This window comes from Perissodus microlepis, chromosome 18 (assembly GCF_051167445.1).
Source record: "Perissodus microlepis isolate ML-2025 ecotype Zambia chromosome 18, ASM5116744v1, whole genome shotgun sequence".
NCBI lineage: Eukaryota > Metazoa > Chordata > Actinopteri > Cichliformes > Cichlidae > Perissodus > Perissodus microlepis.
The window spans coordinates 21,435,165-21,458,691 of NC_140478.1; the positions used below are offsets into that span (position 1 = coordinate 21,435,165).

Consider the following 23,527-nt stretch of genomic DNA (forward strand, 5'->3'; position numbering starts at 1 on the left):
TTATGAAAGAAGCTCCCTGTATAAAATTCAGACACAGCAAAATATTCCTATATAGTTACAATTAGGTCCATAAAATTTTAGACAGTGAATTTTAAATCAAACTGTCAATGTGTGAGTTAAGTAGAATTTATCTTATTTATTTAATTAAATGGGTTTAACAAAGTGTTGCACGTTTGTACCTGTCAAACTATGTTACCTTTGTACCTAAATATAGAATTTAAAATTGGTTCTATGCTAGGTTGTCTGTTATGTGTAGACACAACAACACAACACTGGTTCATCTCTTGCTTTTATGTTTCACAGATCAGGGTTAAGTGGCTTGACAAACAAACAAAACAAAAACTAAAAAGATAGTAAAAAGCAGCTAATTCTCAAAGATAAACTTTAAAAGACCTTCAGGAAAAAAAAAAATTATACAGTCTGAAGATGCAGCTCAAGACTTTTGCACAGTACTGTGAAAGAGTATGAACTTTTCAAAGTTTATAAAGCAATTCAAAATAGTGTGGTACACGAGTAACTGCATATTGCTACAATCCTCTGCGCACTTAAGTTAAACTTTTTGTTTAATTCTAATTGACATGTGCTCATGTGAACGTTACAGTTTATTTCAAGGAGTTCACAGAATTGATTACTTTTGATTTTAAATGTTCTTAATTAGGATTTCACCTGATCTGTGTTATTTTTTAAAAGAAATGTCTTCCAACAGAATCATGAATTTAAACTGCTCAAACTTACACAGGGGCAGATGTACTGAAAGAATTCTTCCATTCCTATCAGTGAACTAACTGAGTTGGTTGAATTTGCTGTTAGGACATTATTAAAGTCATTTCCTGACACATTTTACTGATATTGGTGCCATGCAGTTTGCTGATTAAATCATTCCAGAGTCAGTAAAATTATTGTGCTTTATTTTATCTTAATCAAAATGCCCACAAGTCATTATTTTCTCGAAGAGTAGCAGAAAAAAAAATAAAATCAACCATTTACTGTAAACATTCACATTATTCGTATTTTTTTAAAAATGTATTCTTCAGTAAACTCAGCGCAAAATAACACATTTCATATAGTAAACAGCAAAGAAAGAAACATTTATAGGCATCACTCCAAACCACTGGCTTAGGTTGTGTTTTGAGGTTGATCCGCGCAGTGAACCCATCAACTCAGATTGCACGCAGGTTGGTAAGAAGTTCAGATCAACCGGCCTGTCCGCCAATCTTTGTTTGACACGTGCTGTCGTCAGCCTCTGCCCTACCAAAGTGAACTGATGTAGTCACGACTAAGAAATCAAGACAAAACACTTAATATTTTGGCCAATGAAAGGGACAATTTCCAGTAAACTGACTTCACGCTCCAGTAACCACGCTTACGGCAAGCGTTTGAACGTAACCGCTGCCCATGAGAAAGATGTCGTAAAACTGAATGTCAAGGCACTTCCCCATGTGAGGATCTTGTCTTTGAGTGACACGTTTGTGAGGCAACAAAGTAATTCAACTAAAACTATTAGAGTACATAAAAGTATTAAACACTTGGCAACTCCAATTTTACTCAGTGAAACACTCTCGATAAAACGTATGAGCACAGTTTACATGGTAGCTTTGGTGTTGCTGCTAACCTGGCCGGAAACCTACTGTCACTGATAATCATGTCAAATTATATATCATAGACGAGCTATGTAATCTTAAATAGTGATTTTTTTGGTAATTTCAAAGTATATTCCAGAAGGTTCCCTAGAAATGACTTTGAATAAAGTCTAGTTAGCCTGAGAAGAAAGTCAAATAAATACGAGCAAATACTTATGCGGAAATTGAGAATGAAAAGCTTTAGATTTAAAACTTAAGAGCATCATAAATCTTCTTACTCTCAGCGTGAAAACAGATTCCATTCCAGCTGTTTAGGTCTTACAACAATAGGAATTCATATTTATTTGGGTTTAAATGATAGAATAATTTTCCTTATATTTAGTCTCAAATTAGAGTACCTTCAAGGAAACCTTCTGGAACGTTATTTTGAAATTACAGACCTATAAAACACAGCCATATACTCTTTAAAAATAACATTATTTAAAGTTTTTTTGACAGCTTAGTAGAGTTTGGTCCATCATAGGACTTTAAATATGATTTGTACTTGTTTTTCTGTATTGTTTGTATACATCAATAAATAAAAAATACTTCATCTGGTAAATAGAATTACTTATGTCACACTTGTAAAACTATAATAAACCTATGAGGTGTGCAGTGAGTAACACTTGAATTCAAATAAACATCTTAGACAGGCAATCTTTTGTGGTTAAGCTCAAGTAACAAAAGTTAAAACACCCTTCCATCATTGATTTGAGTTTCTTAAGGAAACGAATTGCACGCCGTGACAAGAGCTGTTGTCACTTTCTGTTACTTCACTGATCACCACGCTTACAGTATTTCTCAATCACGCACAGGTTCTACATGAACTGGAGTTGCCAAGTCGCTGTCACAGGTACTGAAGTGTGAGGTTAGGGGACCAAACGGGGTGAAACCAAGGTAAAATCAGTACAGTACCCCACAAAGCTGCCTGCAAGTAGAGCTAACGTGTACCCTTTGACTTGAGCTTTGATTTTTGTACGCAGGAAATAGAACCAGGCGTTTCCACATAAAATACCCACAATTCCATTTTTACTATTTACAAACTCATAAATATATAGTCTACAGTAGGAATCATTTTCCCCCCAAACGATCATACAAAAAACAACAGACCATAAAAAACTCTGAACACAAATAAAATAGATTATTTCTATCAAAAGAAAGAAAAAGAAAAACAAAAGAATTAAAATGTATTCATATTCCTTTGGAGTGTTTTGCTTTGTTGATCTGTAGCAGTACTTGTGATGTCAAGCCCTCGGGAGATTTTAAGACCTGAGTGTCTTCAGTCAGGTGCAGATCACAATAGCGCTGAGATCCCTGGGAGGGGACAGGCCCGAGGCCTGATTCATGTAATCCTACACTGAACATACAAAGAAAAAATTTTAAAAAAGGGGGGTAAGGACTGGGAGAGGGGTAAAGAGAGTTAAAATATCACAGGTCATCACCACCCTAAGATTCAGGGGACTGCTCTGACAGGGTGTTGAGCAGGTTTTTGTAGGCTGGGGAGTTCATGTAGCGGGGATACGAGTCTCTTTGCATTAGTGTGTAGATCTGCAGCTGGGCATCGTCAAAGGTGTGCGATGTGGGCTCCAGCATGTTCCTGTTAATCGTCTCGCGCACACGGGAGTCGAGGCTCACCTGGGAGTCGAGAGAATAGCCCGTTAGGGAAGAACAGCGTGTGCTCTTTTTGTGTGACAAAAACTTGAGAAATGTCACTGTTTGCTTCACGACTGAAAATTTGATGACGACCTGAAAGCTAATAGACTGTAAAGAAAAGATGGACCAGGGCTCTGTGCAGTCACTCACTGAAGCCTCCAGTGGAGCATTTTGGCTGACATCATCTAGCAGCTGTCACCATCTAGCAGGCTTATTCAAGGCATGGATCACACCAGTAAAACCAAGAAACCTTTACAATCATACAGTAGTGGCTTGTTGTTCTGTATTCTCTGTATTGATATTTTCCCCAAGGGAGCAATAAGTTACAAAATGAACACCATGCTGTATAACAAAAGAATCTAAACTAGTGATTAAGAGTGGAAGTGCATTAAGAAAGTGTCCAAACAGGAAGAAAGAAACAGGGTCATTTTTGCATTCTTAGCCACTCAGAGCCAAAGGCTGCATCCATCTTTTATATACAGTCTTTGAACTGGTTAACTTAGCTTTGCACAAAGACTGGAGTCAAGGGGAAATGGCTAACCTTTGCCTAACGCTAACAGTTTATATCACTAGATGTTTAAAGCTCAATATGTAAGGAGTGTGCTGCTGTTTCTAGATGTTCTAGATGCGTCCTCACACTCACACATACTTTCAGTATTTGTTCGAACAGGTCGCTAAATTTTGTAAAACGCTTAAATCAAAGCTCTCTGACCTCTTTAGGCGATAGAATGGAGATGTAGTCTTCGTAGATGACCCGAGCCTTCTCCTCTATCATACTCTTATTGGTCTCTTTCCTGAACTCCTCACAGGCTAGCCAGAAAAGCATGTTCTCCTCGCTGAACTCAGTGCGAAGAAACTGTCGAAAAGAGTTTCTCCCCGCTGGACAGCACATCAGCTTGTCAAACGACTGCCCCCATGAGCGCACCTCCTCCAACGTGGGCTTAGGACTGTGCAGAATAAGCGAGAGAGTGCCTTTAGCCAAGAGGATGCATTTAACTACAAAAAAAATCAAAACACATTTTTGTACAGCGATATAAGCTGACCAGTCTTCACAGTCTGTGGTCCCTTCCTTGACGTCATAAGATGCCTTTCGGTTCCTATCATCTCGATCTTCATTCCTAATGGTAACACAGACATATAAACATACTTGGTGTGCGAAATAAGAATTTTATACTATTACAGTTACTATGAATACATTTAGCTTTCCTCCATTTTATTAGCAGGTGTGCTTACAAAGAAGCTCTTTATTAGTATATTTATTAATCAAACAAATACATCAATAATTTATATGAAGTGCAAGTTAAATGTAGTACAACATATTCGGCCTTTAAAGTCATGCACAAGTCCACGCAGAGTGAATGTGTGTATGAAATCAAGTAATGATTATTTCTACTGTGTATGACACGTCATAATGTGTCTTCTAGGCCAAAGTGTGTATTCATGTAGCTTGATTTACTTAACCAACAGCCGTGATCACAAACATGTAAAGTTAAGTATAAGGAGAAGAAGCTGAGACCAATAATTGTCATTTTTGCTTGAAAACCTACTTTGTAATTTGCTGTATGTATGTATGTATGTATGCTCTCTGTATGTACACATTTAACCACCGTTTTTTAAATCGTTTGAGTGTGCTCGATGTTACGTGGCTGCACTGATATCTTTGGACATGAAGCATTGCAACTGCTTTCCAAGTACTGGACGCTTCATGGGCAGCAACTAAATAGTGTCATGATAAATGATTGACTGATGAGCTCCCTCCTAGCCTCCTACAACGGCACAAACACCAAACGGAAACTGACTGGACAAACGCCTCTCGTGGGCTGTCCACTCCTGGGTTTTAAATCAAAGCCAGCATGGCGGTGCTTTTGCAAACTGTCTCTTATATAATGAAAATAGTTCACTTAATGGTGTTTCCAACTAGGGGTGCAGATTTATCTCAGTGGGTTAAGCAGGAGACACGTATGCTGTAAGACTAATCCAGAAGACCTGGGTTTGAATCCACCCTGAGGCCACTGTCCTATCAGAAAAAGGTTAAACAGCCTCACAAAAAAAAGTTTGTTTCCCCCCCAAAATATTTGAGGTCCAGTTGTAAGTTTAAAAGTTTCTTGCAACTTTAGCCATATGCCAGTATCATTTAAATATGCTCTATGTACTGTACTCAATTACAGAAAATTACAGAGTCAAATATATATTTGCCAACTACTTTGATTTTTACTCCAACTCTAAATTTCCAGTAACACTACAGAAATCAAGACAATTAATGGGCTTATTAAAACTGTGAAATGGTCCCAGCAGATGCACTCCCTGCATGATCTTTAGTTCGTTGTTGTCACGGTGCTGCTAGATACAGATTTGCAAAAAAAAAGAAAAAAATGTCAAGCCCATGAAGCACAAGCTGAATCCTGCGGTTGAGACATGGTAGCTGAGAGTGTCCTGCCTTGTGTGCAATAATGTCGGCCATGTTTGTGCCACAATTGGTGATTTCTCAGTTGGGGAAACACCTACCAGGAACAGCTACAGCAGCAACACCAGCAGAAGCAGCATGCATTCGAGCCCCGTGGGTTAGCCTGGCCCGGCTGGTCCTGCTGGGCCGGTGCAGTTCCCCCCGCTGCCGACTCCTGCTGCACCGACATCTGCCTCTTTCGCATCTCCATCCGCTCTGATCCCATGGGCTATAGACAGAGGGGAGGGGAGAGGGAGGCGCTGAGTTCAGACTGTTCATGTCAGAAATAGTATTCAACAGAGATTTTGTCTTGTAGGAAAAATCTCTTGGCCTGCAATGCATTCATGTGATACAAATCAGTCCCAGGGTAACAAGGGTAGTAAGGGCATCACTGGGTGTTCTGACAGTAGAGCTGATGATAGTGTGAAATCCTGATCACGAGTCTATTTTTTCCCCTGGTACTTTCACCAGGACAGATTCATCAAATTTATTTAGATTTGCCTCACAGGTTGACACCAATCTGTTTCTTAGATGGGCTGCTGATGCTTTCTGGTCGAAGCATGTGCCAGCATCCCCAGAGGTCTCGCTGCAAAGGAATGCTGTTTTGAGGAAACAAGTATGGAGTAACACTTTGCTGATTTTGTTTTGCCTGCTGCCAAATACGCACCCGCCAAGAACATTTCAGTCTTTCTAATCTCAAACTGGCTGTGTGCTCCCTCACACACTCCAAAAAAACAGAGAATGGATTTTAGACCATAGGTTCGATATCTGTAATCCAACATGTAAAATTTGTGAACGCCTTGTTGTAAAAGCACCACATTAAAAGATTTACAATGCTCACTGAATCCAAGTGGAGCAATAAATTAAATACACTTGCAAATATTGAAAATATTTGCCTTTTTTCAGGGGGAGTGAGGAGGGATTTGTAGTTGACAAGCTCAGATTGTCATGAACCTCTGGGCTACATTTATCATGTACATGAGTAATTACTGTGACTATAGGTCTGTAGTGTATTCATCAGAATCCCCTTGGTGTGTAGGCCTATAGACTACAGACAGGCTATGCTCAGAGAATGACTTCTTGTCTGATTTTAACAAATGTGTCATCATCAGGTCAGGCACTGCCAAATCCTGTCAGATCATTTATGTAACAAAGCTGTCGGCATCATCCGGCCACTACCTGACACAAGAAATGATGCTTAAAAAAATGTCTAGAGATTTGGTCCACGGGTGGCGGGGAGGGCTGAAGGCGCAGCTTGCAAATCTATAACCGCAGCATCGCTCTATCACATCCTTCAGAGAATACAATACCGTTAGGTCATTTCTAAAATGGATCCGTGTTCTCACTCAGATTCGGAGCTGGCTTCAGCTGCAGATTTCGTGCGCCTTGCCGAATGGCATATTTTACGCGTTAGGTGTTCGGGTACTTCAAAGCTGACACTATTGCAGTAGGCTATGCTTCGACTCAACAGCCATAGACGATGAAATGGGGGGAGGAGGAGGTGGGGGGTCGTATCAATTCAGAGAATAAATCATGATAACGCCAAATAAACCGCTGTTCTCCTTCACAGCGGCATAAACGTGGACGACACTGAGGTTTAATGGCCCCTGGGCGATTTCACAGCAGAAACCTTTGCATTAGCAAGTCGCGAATCATATCAATGGAAAGTGCCACCACGAAGAACCGTAGAGCTTCATCGCCCTGGACAACCACCGAAAAGACACTGCCTAGACCCGTTAAAAGCCCGCTGTACAGCTAGATAGTTACATGCCATTAAAGAAAAAAGAAAAAAATACCCATGAAACGGCCTCAAACGCTCCGCTCACAACATGTCAGTGCAACGATACATCGCTTTTTCTACCAGTACTTACAATTTCACCATGTATGCACAGCGAGAAGAGGTAATTCTTTGCCTTGATTACATCCGATGGCACATAAGGCTTTTTCCCCCCCAACCGGCTGCTTCAAGTCAGTACGCATGCGCCCTCTCTCAAGCTCGTAGTAGACCGACGAAGAGCATAAAACCCTACAGTATGGCACAGGTTTGCTGAGCAGGTACTGAAAGACTCCAGTAAGAGACCATTATAGGAATAACTGCGTGAGGCAATTTTATTAGAAACTCGCACCAGGTATATAAATAATAAATTAATAAAACATCCTAAAACTTAACGCTACTGCTATTAAAAAATCTCAACATATTTAACAAGAATACCAGGGGAAAAAAAAACACTTTTTAGTCGGGGTGACTGCGCCAGTGAGGCTTTGCTTGAAGTCGCTGTCTGTGGTGCTGAAACCTTCAGCGGCTAATGAAGTGCACCACTGCGTTCAGCTAAACCCTGCAGGAGGATGGCATGACTTTGCCAACTAATGTTAAATCATTTGTGAAGTTTAGTGTGACATTACGTCGTGAGAGAAACCCCGGAGCTCATATTTCAACGCATGGATACGCCATGCACAAATTCAGATGCATACGGTATGTTTTATCCGCTCACAGGAGAATATATTTGTTTAAACGCTTTAAAGGCTTAACCAGAAACAGGGGAGGGATGACGAAACTATATATTTGAATACTGTTGCAATACTTCTACCTCTAAATCCTTTCAATATGAATTGTCTCTTTTGGATAGGCTTCTATTTCCTCCTCTATCCTCACCCTTAATTTCCTTTCCTTTACAGAGTATTATCTATCAGACTTACGTGTTTTAATCCACAGCACAGGCCTGCGACCCGTGTTATTCTAAAAGACAACACTGCCACCTGGAGGTTGACTGAGCTACGGCACTAACACGATGTGCTCCGTGCATCTACAACATAGGAAGACACCATATCCTGCTGACTTAAAGTGTGCCCATGGATTTCAACATGGAAAGCTTTTTGGAGTGTTATGAGCTCTCACTTGGTTTTCCCTGATCATTTTACACATGTGCACAGGCATTACAGTGTATAATTATGCAGTACAATATATTTTCATACATCTTCAGTGTGATCCATTATATGCTATTAATGACACTTTTGCTTTGACTATAGGCCATGTATTGCTTTTTTACTATCACCAGGTGGCACTCTGCCCACAATACCTGTCTTTTCTGCAGAACTAAAGTGTAACACACCCAGTTTATTCCTCTTAATTTACACCAGAGCTTTTGTGTGGTGTCTTTTGGGGCCATGTTGCCAGTCAAGATGCCTCCTGGTGCCCTAAAAAATAATCTCACCAATTCCACACTGGTATAAGAAGTGGTACAAAATGTGAGTGTGGAGACTCCATGGAGAACTGTTCTTACACTTTCTGCAAAAACCCAGTACTGTTCTATGACACTGCCAGTGGCTCCACTTGGGAAACAGGCATTCATCTGTTCTGTTACTTTATCAAAAAAGGGGGCAAAGAGTGGATTTGTTTCCTGCTCACATTATTTACTTTGTGACTGAGCTCAACCGGGGTGCACTTAGAGCACTGACACGTCTTTATTACCCCCGAGATGTTATCATGTGACTTTCTCCACAGCACTTCATTTAACACCTCCCCTTGTGTTCATGTTAGACCCACAGATAGCCCTGTGAGATTGACACATGCACATACACACAAGCAATAAATGATGCTTATGTGGGTGTATGCTTTAACGCACACACACTTCCTCAGATGGTACAAGGCCGAGCAGAAGTGGGAGTTTGCCTGAACACACAAGGTCACAAAGGAGAATAGGACGACAGAGCCGTGTGACGAGATGAATAGAATCTTTCAGTGGGTGATTATAGGGATTCAAGTCATTGTGTGGGTTAAAGGGAGACAGAATGAACTTTAGATTTGATTACTGGAGCTAAATATGCAGGTAGGTTCTGGAGACGGTCTATGGTTACCAACGTAAACACTTCAAGAGATCATGCATGGTATCTGTGAGAAGCAGTTCAATCAAATCAATCAATCAAATATAATTTTATCTCTCTTTGAATCTAACTTGCCATTTTTGTTTTTTTGTTGTTGTTTTGTAATGAATTGTTCTGTTCCCCTGAAGTGTGTTGATCAAATTGCTGTTTGCACTCTAAGTGTGAGACTCAGTTTAACCATGCCTAATCAGTTTTGCTAATTATTGTAACTGAGTCACAGATTCATCACTTCTTTTGCTTTTAAATTTAACATCACTTTATCTACGTAACTTGGGGGCGATGGGTCACTTCACAGAGGGATCCAGTTCAGCACAATTATTTAGAGGCAAATAGATTTGTTTCAGGATAATTTAAACAATTTTAATACTTTGCAGGACAAATAATTTTGTAGCTTTGTGCACAGCAACATCCTGTAATACTGGCTCCGCTTTCTTAAATGTCATGAAAATTTAGTGTGTAATTTTGAGTTTTACAGTCCATTCAGAGCCTATGCTGATCTCTGGAGCTGAATCGAGTCATAGACGTTTCATTTCTCATATGCTAATGTTTAAGTTTATTTCAAAGGTACGATGTACTTTTGCACTTATGCCCATCATGCAGTTATGCCAGATTTAGCCATGTGGTTATTTTCATCTGCAGTTCTTGGCAGGTGGCATTTACACACAATGAAATAAAATGCAAAGGAATCTATGAATAAACATGAGCCTGAAGTGGATGACTGACAGAAAAACCTATAACCATACAACATATCAAACATGTCAAAAGCAAGTATAAAATTCACAAACAGAAGCACATGAACACGATTACAAAAGTTTTTCACGCCTGTTATGAAAAAGCCAACTGCAGAAAAGCACTGAAAAGCATTTTAAAATGCATTCTCGTCTACATGGATGTTTTGAATTTTGGTTAAAGAACTTATTTTTCACTAATATGGGGATGGTGTGCATCCTCATAGAGGGGAGTTCACCATGGGACAACATAATAATAAGTAACTGTAAATAACTGTAACATAGATAAAAATAATAAACTGGGAGGGAACTTGTTTAAGCATTGCTGTATAGAATATGTATGTCTATTCCCAATGCCAGAAAGTAAGCGCAGTCTTGGCTTCTCCATTTTAATTTGATTTCACATCTTTGTTCATTTGCATTAATGTGAACGCTGCTGGAACATTCGCTCAGGTTGTTATTCTTTCATGTATTGCGAATCAATTCTGTTGCTTTGCTCCATGCACACTGTCTGTTGTATCTCTGCCGAACCTGGAGGGGGAATGGAAGGCCCTTTTCTTTCTCGCTCTTTGAATTGAAGTGTCTAAGGACGCAGAGTGATCGGTGCTGTGTACCAGTAGCTCAGTTTGACTCAAGAAAGTTAGTGAACACAGAAAGCATCATTCTCTGCTTGAGTCCGCCAGCAGTCGCAAAATGGAAAGAGGTCCAGTCTGACCTTTTTGAAGTGAAGGTTAAGAGCTCTGGCCTTTTCCAGATTGGCAATTATAATTTTTGTAATTCTGTCTGAACCTTGTCTCTTTGCAATTGGAGCATAATTAAACAATCACTTGTAAATGAATGAAATTTCTTTCACAGTTGGTTTTGAAAAAAGCTGTCTGAATATGATAAAGTGTTGCTAAGATAACAACGGGCCAAGCCGTTTTTTGGTAGAAAATAAGTATCCATGTGCCAAAGGTGAAGTTCATTATCCAAAACAAATCAAATAAACTCCATAGTCGATCATTTTAATAGCCTGATATCAAAAGCTGCACATGAATGATCTTCACTGTGACAGACTGAGCATAGACTTAGTAGACTCAGAGTTATTCTGACGTGAAGATACGTCAGGGTGTCCTGGCGATCTGAAGGTTTCAGCCTGTGCGTCAGTGTCCACGGTTTGAAATCAGATTGAGACGTTTGCTGCATCTCGGTGACAGACTGACAAAGCCCCGATTTTTAAGTTAGTTATCTGCATCTGCTAAGGCAAGATAACTCCTTACTTGCTCTCATCAGTATATGTTAATAGAAAATGTGTAACCCAGTGCTTTATCATTGTCTACCATGAGAAGGGTTTTTATGGCTTTCTAAGATTGATGTTAACATCCACAAGTTCTCCACTGACTCCTCTCTCATTATGGAAACAGCTCCCTTGTCCTCACATGTCTCTTACAATCCCTTCCCCACTGTGAATAGCAACACGACTCTCCTTACTACAGAAAGCCATCGGAAATCTTTGTTTATCCCTTTACCGAGAATGATTCTGTTGCCAAACTCCAAGCAAAATCACATTGTAAGCCTGTGAGTGTATCCACAACACTGATTCGGTCATTACTTATTAAATATCGCACTGAGATGTTAATGCAGGTTGTCAGACATTTTTGTGTGACTGACCATGTGATTTGGTTTTTAGATTTCTAATGACTTGTATCACACTATTTCAAGGCACGCTATCTTTTAATCTTCTTAAGCCCCGTTCAAACAGGAAGTGCATCCCTGAATAGAAGTTTGGCATGAAGCAAAAAAAGCTGATGATGCTACAAGAGCAATCTGGTTGCCGTAACAACAAAAGATAGCATGAAGGATGTCTCATTTGCTGAGGATTACAATAGTCAACAGTAGTATTCTGTTCATTTTTAGATATCTTGTGTTGATTATTGGCGCTGTATTACATAAGAACCATACTGCTAAGCATGTTGAAAATTCTGTAAAATATATTCAGAGGAAAATGTATTAAATCGTTATAGAGTTTTAGGTTTACTTAATTAGATAGAGACTGCATGAGTTCCATGAAAATTAGCTCCAAATAAAATGGTAGTAGTAGAATTAGTATTAGTGCTATATATAACAATAAATAATCATTTAAAAAAGCAATAGAAAAAAACAAACAAAAACTACACATCCATACCTCAAGGCACACCATCTCCTGTTCCTCTCGGTCTGGGTCATTATAGTTGACTGGGTACCCCGCACCATGCCGGCAGGCCCGGACCAGTCCCCGTATCCGCTGCCACATCAGGGCCCTAGTGCGTTTGATCCCCCGCAGTGTAGACGTGGGCCTGATCTCCCACTGCCTCACCGCTCTAGCATATGGCATGCTCCGACCATGAGGCCTCACTCACCACGTGAGGCTCAAGTCTCTTTGAGATCATAAGAAATCCACACTTTTCACTCCTTTCATCTCTATGTTGTCCCGACATCCGTTCTGTAGCACATCGCAACAGAGAGAGCGAGAGGTGGGGAAAAGCATGAGCGACCCTGACGAAGAGAACAGTGTTTACAAGGGAGAGGGCAGAAGGGGATTAGGACAATGTCCCCAGTGGATGCAATCCTGATTCCTCTGTGCTTTAGTGCGTCTCACCAGCTTAGGCCAGATTAAGCCTGGAGGTCTTAGTGTCTGAGTTAGATGGACAGTGAAGGGACTAATGGTAGACCTGGAATCATTTGTGATTGTAAATGTTGAATTCTATTCCAATGGAAATTGTTAAATGGACCTTGTAGAAGAAACATTTAGCAAGAATAAGTCTAACGCTATTGATATGCACGCATACAATCTGCTGGCAACAGTGGTGCCAGCCTCTTTTTATTAGGGGTTTTACTGAGAAGATTCTGATGTGTCATACTTGTGTGCTTATTACAGACATGCATGGATCAACACAGATCTAACGTCTTTGGTGTGAGCTCTCATCTGACTTTAGTGCTCTGTCATCCACACAAATCCACAAAGTTCAAACACCTCATCAGCCAACAGCAAAGCTGATTGTGATTGATTGGCTGGTGTCTTCTCATTTCCAATCCTCTGGAATATTTTAAATGTTACAGTCTATATTTATAAATTCTACTTTCTTGTGTTAATATTTAAGCTTTTAACTTTGTCTTGGTTGTGTTTATTAGATTTCATTAGTCAACTGAAATGTAATAAATGCAACTACGACAAAATATTATCATATGACTAGGGTAATAAATTATTTACGAGCCACCAATTTCCACCATGTGCCTGAATTATTTAGATAGGCAGATATAGAGCATCTTCTTGATATGTTAATAATTTGAATAAATGAGGATTTTGATGTGAAAGAGTACCTGCTGTAATTACATTTAAATACTGTGTTTCAAAAGGATGGCAGCACTTTCAATCTTTTTCTTCAGTAATTCGGCTACAGCTCTCAATACAATGGCAAACTGAATAAGAAATACAGGTTAAAACATGCTCAAGCAATGAACAATAAACTCTTTAAGTGGCCCATATCAACACACGGTAAATGGCAGTGGGTTGACATTTGTAATTTAAAACCAATATGCAAGAATATTAAATGAAATATTTTATCTTTACTGTAAAGATCAGGATTTGCTTAACTGTGAGTAACTAATGGTATTTTAAAAGTGAAAGTTGTGCATTAATAATAGCACTTAAGTCTTCTTCTTCTTCTGCTCTGTTAAGGGGTTGCCACAGCAGATCATCTGCTTCCATCTCACCCTATCCCTAGCATCGTCCTCTATGAGCCCATCCCTGCATGTCCTACTTGATTATGCCCATGAATCATTACTGTGGTCTTCCTCTTTTCTTCCTGCCTGGCAGCTCCATATTCAGGATCCTTTGTCCAGTGTATTCACTATCCATCCTTAGCACATGTCCAAACATGCAAAACATCTCATCTTGGCCTCCTGACCCTTGTCTCCAAACCACTTAACCTGAGCTGACTCCCTGATGTGTTCATTTCTATTCGTGTCCATCCTGGTCATTCCCATTGGAAATCTGTCTCCAAACCTTACATCTTATCAAGTCTCACTACCAACTTTTAAACCTTGCTTTACACTCTTGGTGCTGTCCTTTTGTCATAAATCACTTCTGCCACTCATCTCCACCCATTCCACCTTGCCTAGAGATGCTTCTTCACCTGTCTCGTGCACTTACTTGGATGGTTGATCCCAAATATTTACCTCATCTAATTTCCCTACCTCTACGCCTTGCATGTTGAGCTTTCTTCTCTTTCTTCTCCCTCTGATTCGCACACATGCATTTTGTCTTTTGTCTACTGACTTTCATTGGCCCTCCCTCCAGTGCAAATCTCCACTTCTCACTTAAGTCAAAACTGCAATAAGGAAAAACAAAAGTGTATCATATGTTACTGGGTTGTTAGTGTTGCATTAATAGTAAGTAATTAAGTAGGTAGTACATTACTGATGATAATGACTGGGGAGAAAGTAATTTAAAATACTTTACATATGCTGAATTTGGAAATTAAAAAAAGAACTCACTATATGTCTCAATACAAACTCCTAATCTAAAAAGAAATTTACATCTTTCGACCGCAGTAAGAAAGAAAGTCTAATTTTTCCCCCGAGTACTGCCTTACAACAAATATATAAAGTAGGAAGAAAAGTAGCTAATAGTAGTAGTTAGTAGTTAATGTACGTATGCATTAAACACAAAGCTACTTTCTGGATTTCTGTATTCGTTTTTTATAGGCAATTCTTATTTGGCATTTATTTACATCTTGTTCTCCCTAACTGTTACACTAAGGTGATGTGGTAATCCAAAAATACAAAAGCTGACCCTCTTCCGCTCTGAAGACCGCACTGCACACTGAAGTGCGTGCATGTGACTGACTGACTGTCACATGACGGATCGTGACGCTGTGTTGTAGTCAGTCAGCTGTTCATTCATATAGCTCAGAAGCTGGGTAAGAAATTTAACCGAGTTTATACTCTGTTGTTCGTTGACGCATCGATTAAGTTTTTATCGGGCAAAAAGTGTGTTTCTGAATTTTGCTTCCGGTGTAGCTGTTATAATGTGGGCTTTTTACAGAATTGCTTTGAAGCTATATTAGCACAGCTAGCTTATCTTAGCATTCTTAGCTTGTTTTGCAATCGGTTAGCTCTAAGCTAACGATGTTTGCGTCGCCTTTGACGTTAATAAATGACATATTTGTTTGTACAAACCGTGTTAGGCTACAGTTTAGGCACAGCTTGGTGCCAAAAGCTATGTCATAAGTTGTTTTATCACAGCTCTCAGGAAGACAAATGTATGACTTGATGTGACATTGGGCAAGCTAGTTGCCTAGCTTGACCTGCTGCTGCTGGTTTTGTTTTTCTGTTTAGCCATTTAAATTAAAACAATAAAACTGCACGAAAATGTTTAATATATCCACACACGAAGAAAGAATAATGCTATAAAATAGCTTTCGCCCTCGCTTAAGAGCTTTATAAACAGATATCGAGCCCTGTTAGCTATTACAGCATCTTAACTGAGTATTAACAGAAGTACAGCATAAACCCAGGCGTTGTAGTTTCTGTTCTTGGTTCTCCAACTTTCCAGCTTGTAGGTAAAAAAGGGAGGAGGGGGGTGTCACTGTACTGAATTTGAATCTGTTTCTCATAAGGTGGTGCTGGATCTCTATCCGGACATATACTGTAAGGGATTTAATACAACATGGATATTCGCGGGGCTGTGGACGCTGCGGTCCCAACCAACATCATTGCTGCAAAAGCAGCTGAGGTTCGGGCCAATCAGGTCAACTGGCAGTCCTACCTTCAGTAAGTTCATATTACAACGGTACTTCATGGTAATATACAGATGTAAAATAATGTAATTCAGCACAACAGTTCTGTCAGGAATTCTTCTTTTACAAATCTCATGCAATTTGGATTTTCGGAGACACTGTAAATCATAATTTTGTTTGACTATATGTGTATCTTCTTTCGAGCTATGGTATCTGCATTGTAGTGGGCTAAATTATATTGGAAGGTGTGTCTTGTATTTTGTTCTCACCAATTACATATATTTCTCTGCTCTTTCATTGTCACCACATCCAAAGGTTTTCTTTCTTTGCTGTTTGTTTATAATTATTTTTTTTATTTTTTTATTTTTTTGCATTAATGGGAAATCTATGCTGTAGGTAGGGTACATCGTGACTGTAAACCCCTCTGAAACCCTTAAATGTAATGTTATTCAGTTGTAACCTGACATAACCTTGCATGTCATATTAATGCAGCCCGCAAACACTGGGATTGGCCTGTTCAGTAGCTGACACAGATAGACAGACAACCATTCATGATCACATTCACACATACAGACAATTTAGAATCACCAAGTAACCTAACCCCCTGCGTGTCTTTGAACAGTGAAAGAAAGATTACCTGGAGTGAGCCCACACAGAGATGGGGAGAGCATTCACTCCACACAGAAAGGCCCCAGACTGAATTTGAACCCTGTTGCCTCAGCTTTGAGACAGTGGGTAACCATGTTCTAAATCGGAAACAAAAATAACCCACTTTCATGGTAGCTATCAGTAGACTGCAGGTTTTTCACGTGTAAGTTTAGCTTCCTGGTCTCATTTTCTTCAGTTGTCGATATTGCTTTGTGGCCCCCACATATCTGAAATTAAATCTAGGTTTCTGTTTTTGTTGTTGTTGTGTATGTTGCCTGAGAGTTAGTGTGTCAAAATCTTATTAAGCTGAGCTGTCACTTCATGAATATTTATTTTTTTCTGCATACTTTAATGGTCTTAGCGCTGGCTACGTCCTGTAATCTAAAATAGCTAAGCTCCTTTTCTTGGACTGAGATTCATTGTCTTGAGTGATACTTCCTTTTTTAACAAGTATGTGTTAGTAAAGAAGGGATGATTTGTGACTCATAAAAAAATCTTCAGATTTAATTCAGCTTTGAATAAGTGTGGTCACACTATTGGCATGTTTTTTTGTTTTGTTTTGTTTTGTTCTGTTTTTACAACATCTACCGTTACAGAACCTGCTGTGCTTTGTCTTGACTAGGAAATGTGGTATATTGTGGTCTGTTGACATTATTGTTTACGTTGCCCCTTGCAATTCAAAGGATCATGTTAGTGACTGAGCAAATCCCAAACCTCCAGTGAGTGTCTTTGTTTGAGTGTAGCAAATCATTGCACACATTACAGTACCAAGTAATTAAAAATGTATTTAGAATTAAAATTAGTGCTGTCAGCGTTAATCTTGTTAAAATGACGTTAACGCCATAACCGTATTAACACGGCAAATCTCCGTTAGCAATCGCCCCGTGCCTGGGGGCTGCACAGCGTTAGCGCGGTTAGCATAACGGAGATTTGCTGCGTTAATGTGGTTATGGCGTTAACGTCATTTTATCGAGATTAACGTTGACAGCGCTATTTAAAATATAACTTTCAAGATAAATATCATAAATTATTTCAAAACACAAATGTTACAACTTAAAAAATCCACAAAAAGTCCACAAATCTCAGGCTCAGTGGGAGAACGTTCCAGAGTCTGGGGCAACTGTTGCAAAAGGTCTTGTCTCCTTTAATTTTCAGCCTTGTGTGATGCACAGCCAGCGGGCCCTGATCATATGACCTTAGGGACCTGCTGGGGTGGTATGGATGTAAACGTTCATTGATGTACACTGCTGCCTGACCATGCAGAGCTCTAAAAGTCAGAGCAGGAATATTAAAGTAGACTCTAAAGTTAATGTGAAGCCAGTGCAGTGGAATCAGTAATGGTTTTACATGTAAGTGCTTAGAATAAAACAATTAGAATTAAACAATAGATTACAGTAGTCCAGATTTGATGATATAAAGGCATTTTGGCGATATTTCTTAACCGGTAAAACCAAGAGCAAACCAGAGGTATAATTCGAGCATCCAGAGTGAAAGTTGAGTCAAAAGTTATAGGTTGTGTTATCAGGTTCCTGATAGAAGATATAGCAAGAGGACCTAGAATTTCCATTACTTTAGTCTCAAATCTCAGAGGCACAAACAAGGACTTTTTATTATTAAGTTGGAGAATATTGTCAGCCATCCAACTTTTAATAGAGTCTAAGCCCCCATGCGTGATCTGAATCTTAGAAACCTCTTGGGGATAAAAAGAAATATACAACTGAAACATATGTGTGTAGCAGTAATAAGAAAAGTCCTTAAAAGTGCTCAAAACGTGCTGAAGAGGGAGCAGATATAACAGAAACAATAAGGAGAAGAGCTGTTTCAGTGGTATGAGCACTACAAAAGCCAGACTGCAAATTATTAGGAGTGCTGCATTTGTCCAATTTTAGCTTTGTATTAATGTGGAAATCATGTCATGATTTTTTTAGGAGTCAAATGATCTCAACAGAGGACTGTGAATTCATCAAGAAGTTTGAGGTGGCCAGCTCTGATCAGAAACAAGTCATTCTGACCAATGAGGGGCATCAGGTATAGAGTCCTTTTCTACTGTCTGTCCATTTTATGTGCTTCATCAGTGTTAACATTCAGGGAATTCATACCACCTCTTTTAGATGTTTTCAGCCTTATAGATTAAGCAAAAACCAGTCACAGTGAGGAGTCTTAGTTATGCCATTTCAGATAAATGATGGCATTACATCAAAACAATGAACATTAATCATCTCCCTTCATAAGCAGTTGGACAGCTGAACACTGTGCTAATTTAGCATTTACCGTGCAATCTTGAAAGTTTTTTTGTAGCATTTCATAGTTGTGCAATTTTACTGAAGTTACATGTCTTTTTTAATCACTGTTGATGTGACAACTTCCTGTTTTTAAAAAATATATATTTTCTGCCTGTGTCCATCACTAACAAGACAGCACCAGCTTTTGTGTTTGCTTGTGTTGTTCTGTTATCTGTAAGATCGCAGCTTGCTGTGAATTGAATTCCTACCAATCTATTTCAGACACACTGCTTTGCATTATGTTTACCTGAGCTTGGATCTCTTCAGAGGTTCAGTGCAGAATTTTTAAAATACATATGTGCTTTTTTTCTGTTTTTGCCCAGTGTGCAAAGACCTTTCTAAACCTGATGGCTCACATCTCCAAAGAGCAGACGGTCCAGTACATCCTGACTCTGATTGATGACACCTTGCAGGTACACAGACAGAACCACTGACCTGGGACAAATGGAATATGCATGTACAAACCTACTATCTATATATATGTAGACAAAGATACTGAGATTCATGCTCTTTATATAGAGGGTGTGAATGGTTCACAGGTCACATTGCTTTACCCTCACATAGACAGACTTGTGATTTAGGTTTTCGAAGCACTCTTAGCCTTGCTAAGTTTCTAGAAAAGCTAAAATAAAACTATTAAAGGCCCCCCTTGTGCTTGGCTTATAGAATCAACTCAAGCGTGGGTTAGTAATTATTGAAAACGAAAACAGAGATTTACATCTTTAAACACACAAGTGGTATATTTGGAGGCTTGGCTGATGAGAGTTGTGATTGAAATCTCAGGGGTTCTGCAGCATTCCTGGAAAATAGATGTCTAATACTAAAATCTCAGCAGCTACAGCGATAACTGGAGAAAACTGATTAAACCTTTAATAATGGCATTAGCCATTATTAAAGGTACAATCATGGGACAATCATGTTTCTATTAACATTAGATAATTTTCTTCAAAATATTGTGTTCCTATAAAATAGATTGTCTGTCAGGCAGTCAGTTGTTTAGTATTCATGTGCACAACCCAAGAGCTCATCCAATTAAGTTTTATTTTTATTGTCTCGCAGGAGAACCATCAGAGGGTGAACATCTTCTTCGACTATGCCAAAAAGACAAAAAACACCGCCTGGTCCTACTTCCTTCCAATGCTGAATCGTCAGGATCTCTTTACTGTCCACATGGTGAGTTAGAAACAGAACAAGTCACATCCAGACAATTTTTGTAAATTGTGCACGTGTACACAGTGGACGGTGACCCAGGCGGAAAAACATTTGTGGTCTTGGAAAGCAGGATCATAGTGTACTTAATAGAATACTCTAAATTAGCTGGTATATTCTATTATATTTTTAGAGCCATACATTTTTCATAGATGTCTCTGTTTCTAATCATGGCAAGGCATCAATAATTCCTCACAAAGCAACCTTCCACGTTTTCCTTAAAAACAGGCAATTAAATGTAATGACTTCTCGCTGCCACTCTTTTCTAATAAAGAATGACCACCTAATGACAAACTGAGTACTATGATAGGGCAAAGCTTAATTAAGAATACCAGCCAGATGGCATCCAGCAGGTGGGCTTAATGTGACCCCAAGTCTATGACACAGCACTTAACTCAATCAAACTGTCATGCTGAGTCTTGTTTTTAAATTACAGGCTTGACGTTTCTCTCCTGGCCAAGAGGAAATTGGAGAACTGAAATTGTTTCGGTCTCATCACAGAACACTTACCAAGCTGAAATTGTTTATGAGTCAGTAGCTGTGGCCTCAATCATTGTAAAATGGTAAATGGCCTGTATTTGTATAGCGGTTTACTAGTCCCTAAGGACCCCAAAGCGCGCTATATATATATATATATATATATATATATATATATATGTGTGTGTATGTATGTATGTATATATATGTGTGTGTACCTGTTGGACTGCTTATCTCTGACTTCCTTTCTGTATTTCAATTGAATTTAAATTAAATATACAATCCTTTTTACGCACATCATGTATGCCCAGATCATATAATGATCATTTATATAGTGCTTTTCTATTCTTACAGCCTATTTGCTTTAGACGACACACTGCATTTTTAGAAAATACATTCATACAGTGCTTTATTCTGTGCATTCTATCCATCTCACACAGCCAATTTAGAGTAACCAATGAACCTAATATATAAGTCTTAGAACTGTTAGAGGAAGCTGGAGTACCTGCAGAAAACTCATATGCACAGGAAAAACATGCAGACTCAGAGAATATGTAAACTCCCATAGAGAATGCTGTGGATAATATTAATCTTATTTCCTTTGCTTCTTTATCTTAATACTTGAACGGTAAAAAACACCTCAAAATATATTGGTATGACAGTAATATAACAAATAGCATATTTTACATTACATACACCGTGATCTGTCAGTACTTTATATTTTATTGAGGATTTTCTATAAATTTCTGTTGCTAGCAGACAATATGGATGTAAAATATCCTCCTTCATTTAATAGGCGGCGAGGATCATCGCTAAGCTGGCTGCCTGGGGCCGCGATCTGATGGAAGGAAGTGATCTGAACTACTACTTCAACTGGATCAAGAGTCAACTCAGCTCACAGGTAAATGAAGCGTAATTGTTTGCAAAAAATATAATGTTAAAATAGTTTCTAAATCTGAGTTTTAAAGCTGTTTTCAGTTTTTAAGGTCACATAGATTGTGATTAACTGCTTGTGGAGAAAGAACCTTTAAGTATTTAATTTTTGTGCTACACTATTGTACAGTTAATTGTCTCTTTGTTGCGTGTATGTATAATTGCTGGTATTGGTAGTAGTATATAGTAAGGTTGCTTGATGTTTAAGGTTAAGAAACACCATGAACGTGACTAAAACAGTACATTTATTCTCGTTAACATTCATTTTCAGTATGAATATTGCAAGATCATATTTAAATCATTGCACAAATTACATTTCATAATGCTGGTTAGTAAAGATCCATTTCATTTGCACTCTTCGATTTGGTTCAGTTTGAACATTAGTGTTCAAATCAATTTTTGGAGCTGCATGAAATGGTTCCAACTTTTTTTTTCCCTGAATCATTTCATGGGTTATTAACATCTCAGATATTGGCTCTCAGCTTCTCGAGACACTGGGATCCTCTTTCACCTGTGGGGTTTAATTTACTCCCTTTTTCCAGAGTGTAACTCTCTAAAAAGCCAAAGTAATTCATAATTTCCACCTATTCATTTTGTCTGCATTTTATTCTGTTTTTGGGCTCACAGTGGAAGCCTTGTTTGAAATATAATGTATTCATATTGGGTTTGAACAGGCTTGTCAGACCTTGAGATTTTTCCATTGACAGATGCTCTGTAGGTGCTAGTGTTGCTTTGGCAGATGTATGCAATAAAGAGTAGGCTGATAAAACGACATCTAGTTTCTCCATTGTATGCCAGTATTTCCAGCATAGCCCCAAAGTTGTCTTCAGTTTTTATAGATATCCAACTTTTGACAACAGCATGGTTTTGTGACTGTTCTTATTTTTAACACGTTCTGTCTTTGCAAGTTTTTTTAAACTGCTTCCTGAAATTGCATTTGATGTTCCTTTCCCCCTCAGCAGCCAGGCAACCAATCAGTGAGCACCTGCTGTCACTGAATTACATACCGTGTAGAGTCCACTGCCTCTGTACCTTGGCTTGAAGTGAATCCCTTTGAACAATTTTGCACCTCTTTCTTTTGTTTATTTCTCATTAGAATCTACACGGTACAGGTCCTGAAACAAGCATTGGAGCAGGAACTATTTCTCCCAGTGAAGTGAGTATGAGTGAAGTGCAGCTTCAACCATCCTGGCGCTTCCCATACAAAGAGTTTAAAGAAACCAAAATGCTGGGTTTGTGCAAGCTGGCATCTGTCAGCTGTCACTGGACTTTCACATCTTTTCTCTCCTCCCCGTTTCTGCCCCATCTTCTTCCTGCATTCAAGATCTTCATTATTAATTCCAGATGGTTGGAGAAATGAGTCAGCTGATGAGACGCTTTTAGAAAGAATTCTCCATTTAGACGGCATGGTGTTTGCTGCCACTGTTTGTTTTTAACTGTCTGATTGAAAATTGCATGCTGTAAGCTAGTTCTCTTTAAAACAGAAAGCGCATGACAAACATCTTTCCCTGAACATTGAAATAAAAAAGGAAAAATACAAAAAGCATTTGCACAGCAGCAGCATCCTACCATTTTATATCTCATATCTTTAATACAATATAATTACTCTGATAAGTATGCTCAGAAATATGTACACGGCTATCTAACAATTGATCGTCATCTTTTCTCTGCATTTTCAGCCAGGTAACCCCCGCTCCTCCACTCTTCTCTCTTCACTGCTGCCTGTTTCTCTCGCTGGACTTCTTTGCTTCTACCCAACCTCTTTAAAATAACAGATTAATGTGATCAGTTCTCTCCTCTCAGCTTCTTCCACTCTAATCTCAATTTACATTATTCTGCTTAGGTGTGATGAGCGTTTTCCCTCCTGCTGCTCTGTATTGTACTGTTGGTGTGT

The 23,527-nt window shown here is 39.0% G+C and overlaps 2 protein-coding genes across 4 annotated transcripts in view; one reads left to right on the plus strand and one right to left on the minus strand.

Annotated features, from left to right (window-relative positions):
• Window positions 1-891: 891 nt before the first annotated feature.
• Window positions 892-12,850, minus strand: rgs20 (regulator of G protein signaling 20). 2 transcript variants are annotated; one of them, XM_084911515.1, is made up of 5 exons: window positions 12,490-12,850; window positions 5,778-5,944; window positions 4,316-4,390; window positions 3,985-4,219; window positions 892-3,254 (listed from the first exon to the last, which is right to left on the minus strand). In XM_084911515.1, exons 1-5 carry the CDS (start codon window positions 12,676-12,678, stop codon window positions 3,066-3,068), a joined length of 855 nt encoding a protein of 284 aa, XP_084767641.1. In that variant the 5' UTR covers window positions 12,679-12,850; the 3' UTR covers window positions 892-3,065. The 2 variants fall into 2 exon arrangements, with proteins under 2 accessions (XP_084767641.1, XP_084767642.1); XM_084911516.1 differs by lacking the exon at window positions 12,490-12,850 and adding an exon at window positions 7,587-7,707.
• Window positions 12,851-15,143: 2,293 nt separating this feature from the next.
• atp6v1h (ATPase H+ transporting V1 subunit H) overlaps window positions 15,144-23,527 on the plus strand; it is a 28,455-nt gene continuing 20,071 nt past the window's right edge. Inside the window, exons 1-7 of one of the 2 annotated variants that reach the window (XM_084911997.1) lie at window positions 15,144-15,265; window positions 15,965-16,118; window positions 18,661-18,760; window positions 19,338-19,427; window positions 20,074-20,187; window positions 21,497-21,601; window positions 22,730-22,789. In XM_084911997.1, the coding sequence (XP_084768123.1) occupies window positions 16,015-16,118; window positions 18,661-18,760; window positions 19,338-19,427; window positions 20,074-20,187; window positions 21,497-21,601; window positions 22,730-22,789 (573 nt within the window). In that variant the 5' untranslated portion in view covers window positions 15,144-15,265; window positions 15,965-16,014. The remainder of the gene's footprint in view (window positions 15,266-15,964; window positions 16,119-18,660; window positions 18,761-19,337; window positions 19,428-20,073; window positions 20,188-21,496; window positions 21,602-22,729; window positions 22,790-23,527) is intronic. The other variant, XM_084911998.1, reaches the window with a different exon arrangement.